Raw genomic sequence first — 6,385 nt, 5'->3', positions numbered from 1 at the left:
GATATTGTTTACAAGGATGGATATAGCAAAAAATAAGACAGTAAGGGAGAGTGGGAGAGGAAAGAGAACTAGTTGTTGTTGTTGTCGTTCCCTAGACTGTCTGTCCGAGCAGTCCCGTCTCCCCAAGGAAGGCCACAGCCGAAACTGGGTTTTCCCACAAATCCTTTATAGAGTGTATGTTGTGTTGTTTGCGTGCATGATTGTGTATAATGCAGTCTTCCATTATGTGTTGTATGGTATGGGGTGAAGTGTTACATCCTGGGCAGCTGTTCACAACACGGTCGTCCAGCCTCTTCTGGTAGCTTAGAAGTGCTGGGTGGTGACCGCATCGCAGTCTGGCCAAGTGGACTCTGTCCTTTCGTGGGAGAGAGGATTCAGAAGGGTGGATATCAGGGGGTCTGGCATGCAGCAGTGTGTTGTCTTTCAGTGTGTTAATGGAGCGGTGAGTGATATGATTATGAATATGTTTCCGGAGGCTGGTATTTGGTGGTTGTGGAGGAAGAGAAGAGAGTATCTGTGCGTAATAAAGGTCTTTGGGTGTGGTTTTAATGTTTCTTGGTGTGTGTGGGTGTTCTGCTATGTAGTGTAGCGGGTGTGATGTGTTTGTGGTGGCTGCAGCAAGTGTTTGTGTGCCTCTCATGTCGAGGTGGTCCTTGACTTTGAGGACTTTTGTTGGGGGCCAATCAGCAGCAACCACCCCTGGCCATCAGCTCTACGCAGATGGCACCGATCCCCAAGAGAACTAGTTATTTTGGTTGATCAAAGAATACTGGGATGGTTTGGGCAAACAGAAAGAATAAACGAAACAAGGCTATCAAAAGTGTGGAGGGCAGAGGCAGATGTGAGGGGAAGACCAAGACTGAGGTGGATGGGATAAAAGTGGCATTGGGTGCAAGAGGAATGTCTGTCAAATAGGGAATGGAAAGGGCAAGAGATAGGTATGGGTGGAGAGTGGTTGTGAATGGATGAGAAATTATTGCAGCCCAAAGAGTTTCCTTTATGTCTGCTCTGTAAATTTTCAAATAAATGTGTGAGGGTTGCCATGTCATGAAGTAGTAGGGATAAATCAGCTTCAGCTGTTGGGTCCTACTGTGGAGGTGCTGTCTTGCTGCATTACTTACATCTGACCTGAATAATAGATAGGGTCAGAGATGACCCTTTATCCAGAAGGAGCTTAGAGAGGAATGGGTTTTGGATAAGTATGAGGGGTGGGTGTATGCTCTGACTTGGCCACCTTCCTTATTTTGGAGAAAGGGCTTTTTTTTTTTATATATAATGATGATTATCATCATAATCATTATTACATCAACTTCTCAGGTCTATGATTACCAGTGACATGCAAAATTGTCAGGATTCAGTGACCTTGATTGTTTTGTTTGTTGCATTCTGTTACACTGCACTGCAATAGCTCCCTCTTTACAATTACTGTGCATCATAATTACATTAACTAACTACTAATTTCTACTCCATGCACAGCATTCTTGCTTTTATGACTAAAACAATCAAATACTCACCAAACTATTAATAACAAATCATTGTACAAATCACTCTATTTCAAAGTATAACATGAAAATACATATAATTTTCATTAATTTTTTTACTCTCCAATTCCTACCCCAAAACAAGTATATTAATATAGCCAACATTTATGGCAAAATCTGAAATGTTTAATAAAACAACATAGGCACCAGTATATTTCTGGATTTCCAATAGAAAAATAACAATATCTCCTATTACATTTCTGTGAGGAATATCAAGCACACATAAAGAAAAAAAGCTTTGAATATGCATGTTTGGGAAGAAACAAAGTTTGAGAGATGAAATTTATGATGAACTGAAGGAAGCCTTAGGTCTTTTATAACTGCTCCTCTTTCAGGGCTTGTCCACTGAAAAGGTAAAGAAAAAATTAGAGATAAATATTCTGCTAAGATAATCAATAACATTACAACTTTTTTAAAGTGCATATAAAATGATACAAGATTTCTCTCAGGAAATACATAAAGATACACAAAAAATATATTCATAATTATTAATGCCTAAAGAGTAATTTCCAATCTCAACACATACATACATATACCACGACCTTTTTCCCCTTTACAAGGGGTCATCCCTGCATCTTGCCCACTGCCCTGGGTCAGAAGCAATGTAGCAAGACACAGCACATCCACAGCAAGGCTGCTTCATTTAATCAGCAACCCTCCCCCTTCTCTGTCCCCTTATTCAGAAAAAGAGAAGATGGGGAGAAATCCCTTTGGGCTGCATCAAAATATCATTTACACATACACTCATCCCCCACCCACTCCCTTCCATACAACATAGCACCATCTATACACAACCATTCTCCACTCACCCCTATCTTCTGTCTTCTCCCTTCCTCAACAGACATTACCCTCTTTCCTAATGCCCCTTTTACCCCATCCATCCCCCTCATCCTTGGTCGCCCCCTCATGTTCACTCCCTCCACCTCTGCCTTCCACACCTCTTTTACTAATCTTTCTTCACTCATTCTTTCCATGTGTCCAAACCATCCCAATACTCTTTCATCAACCCTATCTCCCAACTCCCTTTCCATCCCTGCTTTCACCTCATCTCCTTGTTTCTCATTCTATCCAGCCTAGTAACCCCAGGCATTTCATCTCAAACACATCTAAACTCTTCCTCTCTTATGTTCCATGTTTCTGCCCAATACAGTGCTGTCAGCACAATCACCTCTTCATACAATCTCCTCTTACCATCCATTCCCAAATATCTACTTCTCATTGCACTTTTAAATCCTCCAAGGCTTACCTGCTTCTCTCAGTCTACATTCTACCTCCACCTTCACCCAATACAATCTCAATTCAAGAATGATCAAATGAACTCTTTTACTGAATGTGAATGTAGTAGGTGGCATTCCAGATTGGTATTATGCAACTCTAGTTGTCTTTGTTTTTGTTGTTGTCATTCCCTAGACTGCCTGAGCAGTCCTGTCTCCCTGAGGAAAGCCATGGTAGGAACGGGGTTTTCCTACAAATCCTTTATATAGTATATACTGTGTTGTTGGTGCACATGATTGTGTACAATGCAGTCTTCCATAATCTGTTGTATATTATGGGGTGAAGTGTTACATCCTGGGCAGTTGTCTGCAATGCTGTCATCCAGCCTCTTCTGGTAACTTAGAAGGGCTGGATGGCCAGGTGAACTCTATCCTTTCGGGGGAGAGACAATTCAGAGGGATGGATATTAGGGGATCTGGCATGCAACAATGTATTGTCTTTCAGTTTGTTGATGGAGCAGTAATTGATACAATATATGTTTCTGGAGGCTAGTGTCAGGTGGTTGTGTTGGAAGAGGAAAGAATAACTGTGTGTGATATAGGTATTTGAGTATTGTTTTGATGTTTTTTGGCATGTGTGGGTGTTCTATTATGTAGTATTTACCTAGTTGTATTATACGGGAAGGGAGCTATGCTCATGGTGGCCCGTCTTTGTATCTTTCAGCATAAAGTTTTTTCTTAAAATCTTGAGTAGTGTTTGCACACACAGTTTCCTTATCTAACTTATTCCAGGTATCCACCACTGTGTGGAAAGCTATTTTTTTCAGATCTCTTCTATAATTATCTTTTTGGAGTTTCTTTTCATGTCTTCCTGTTTTTCTGTTGTCTCATTTTAATATATCATCTCTATCTAGGATTTCCCTTCCTTTCATGATTTTATAGTCAGTAGATCTCCTCTTTCTCTTCTTTGTTCCAGAGTTGGTAGTTCCAATTAGGACAATCTTTGTTTGTATGTTAATTTGGAGAGAGTTGGTGCCATCTTTGTCATTGCTCTTTGTATTCTTTCTAATTTCTCTATATTCTTTTTAGTACTGGGTGTCCATAGTGTTGCTGTGTACTCCAGTTTCGGTCTTATTAGTGTAACTAATATTTTTTTAAATTATTTCCTCATCCAAACAGTCAAATGCCACTTTCACTGACCTTAATAGGTTGAAGGTTTCTCCAACTATTTTACTGATATGTGTGTCCGGTGACATGCCTTTGCTGATTATTACTCCAAGGTCTCTTTCTAAGTTCACATTTTTTACTTCTTCACCAATCTTATAACTTCTTAATATTCTATTTTTACTTTTTCCAAACTTCATAATACTACACTTCTTGATATTGAAGTTTACTTCCCACTTTTGACTCCATTTCCAGATTTTGTCTAGGTCTATCTGTAATGATTCACAATCTTCCTCTGTAATTTCTTTAGTATTTTTGTGTCATCTGCGAAGTTCATACAACATTCCACTCCTTCATCCATGTCATTTATATATATGTCAAACATAACTGGAGCCAATACTGAACTTTGTGGGACACCACTTATTATTTCTTCCCAGGTCAAGTATTTGTCTCTAATTACTACCCTCATTTTCCTCCCAGTCAAGAAGTCTTCCATCCATTCCAATAATTTTCCTTTGATGCCACCTATTGATTCTATTTTTCTTATTAGTTTTTTGTGTGGTACTTTATCAAATGCTTTTTGTAGGCCTAGAAAACACAGTCCACCTATCCATCCCTTTCCTGTATTATTTCTATTAGTCTCGAATAGAGGCAGATCAAGTTAACCCATCTACTTTTGATAACGTTTTCACATATTTTTGCTATTGTACTTGTAATGGAGACCGGTCTGTAGTTGGTTGGATTTTCCTTGTTTCCTCCTTTATATATTGGTACAATATTTGCATTTTAATTATCTTGTATATTTTGTTCATCAACTCCTCTATGCATTCTTTCAATATCCAATTTGGAATTCCATCCAGACTGTGTGATTTCCTGACATCAAGGTTTTTTATTTGGTCTCCGATTTCCTTCAGTGTCACAGTTATTTCCTTCATTGACGGGTATCTCTCTCTCCGTATTTCCTCACAGTTTTGTGAACTTTCAATTGTAAATACTGATTTGAAATGATTGTTCATAATTTTGGCCATTTCTACTTTTTTATATTAAGTTCCCTTGGCACAGTCTTTCTATTTCTTGTTTGTTTTTTAGTTTACCATTTACATACCTGTAAAATAGTTTAGGTTGTTCTTGCATTTTTCTACTATATCTCTTTCATGGTTTCTCTTTTCCTCTTTGCGTATTTTTATAGAATAATTTCTTAGTTTGATACAGACGCTCCTCAACTTACGTTTTAGTTACGTTCCGAACAGCTGAACGTAAGTTGAAAATTAACGTAAGTTGTTACTGTACTATACATCCGTAAATTCTATTACCGTATCTTATAAAACACCCCTAAATCATTAATTATACACATAACATTGTAAAATAATAACATCAATTTCAAATAAATTAAATTCAAGCAACATAAATTGAGATGGTGGAGGAGGAGGAGGCAAGGCATGTTCAGTTTGTCGTTTGTGCAATGTAAACAATGGACGCAGCGTCATGCGCAAGTATCGTTTGAACTACGGAGAGCGCACTAAACTAAAAAATTCACTCACAAATTTTTTTTTTACAATTTTTTTTTTTACAGTCAGTTCAAACGTAAAATCGAAAAAACGTAAAACGAATGAACGTAAGTAGAGGAGCGTCTGTATTTGCCATTTACTCATTTTTTTCATTTCCCCCCCCACCATCTTTTCCAAGCTTTGTCTCTTTTATCCTTAGCCTCACTACATTTTTGTTGTACCAACTTTTTATGTATACACTTTTTTGCTTCTATTGTGGTACACATTTGTTCACTCCCTCATTGTTTTGTACTCAATTCTGCCCACAATTTCAGGTTCTGACATAAGTGTTAACTCTAGTCTTGATGGTTCCTCATTGTTTCTGTATTTGGTATTTTCCTTTACCCACTGATTCATTGTGTATTCATTGGTCATATCAAGTAGTTTCCCAAGAGGTCTTCTCCACCCTTCACTGTCATTTCTTCCCAACATATTCTTTTGAATCAAAATCACCCATAGTTACAATATTTCCTCTTTCAGTAAATCAGTTAGTTCATATTTTGTGTCTTCCAACAGTTTGGAATGATTGCTTTCTGTCCAAGACATACATTACTACAAATTTTCTACTTTTCATGTCACTGTTTTCAACTTTTATCATAATTGATTCCACATTGTTCTTTCCTTCTGTTCTCTGTCACATTTATGTCTTTCCTAGTCAAAAATAATATTCCTCCACCCTGTTTTTCTTTTCTATTTTTCATCCAATGGTTGTATAGACCTTGTCCCACAGTAGAAGATTTTTTTAATTTCGTTTCTACAATTCACATTGTCTCCTTTTTCTAATGCCAGATAATAATTTAATTCACACTCCTGAAATCATTCTATGTTGGTATAAACTATCTTTAATTTTTTCCTTTCTCATCCTTTTCTGTCTACTTTGTATCCTTTTTCTTGATATACCATTTTCTCAGCTTCAGGT

The 6,385-nt window shown here is 37.7% G+C and overlaps 1 protein-coding gene across 3 annotated transcripts in view; it reads right to left on the bottom strand.

Moving 5' to 3' along the window:
• Positions 1–1,683: 1,683 nt before the first annotated feature.
• Positions 1,684–6,385, bottom strand: part of Smyd5 (SET and MYND domain containing, class 5) — a 109,465-nt gene continuing 104,763 nt past the window's right edge. For all 3 annotated transcript variants that reach the window (XM_076188424.1, XM_076188426.1, XM_076188425.1), the window contains exon 10: positions 1,684–1,886. Coding sequence is in view for 1 of the 3 variants with exons in the window: in XM_076188426.1 (XP_076044541.1) it covers positions 1,873–1,886 (14 nt within the window). In the remaining 2 variants the exon portion in view is untranslated. The remainder of the gene's footprint in view (positions 1,887–6,385) is intronic.

Source organism: Oratosquilla oratoria, chromosome 7 (genome assembly GCF_046742065.1).
Source record: "Oratosquilla oratoria isolate Oo_2021 chromosome 7, ASM4674206v1, whole genome shotgun sequence".
NCBI classification, from domain to species: Eukaryota; Metazoa; Arthropoda; class Malacostraca; order Stomatopoda; family Squillidae; genus Oratosquilla; species Oratosquilla oratoria.
Note: the sequence above shows the minus strand (reverse complement) of the source record. Positions and strands in the feature narration are given on the sequence as shown.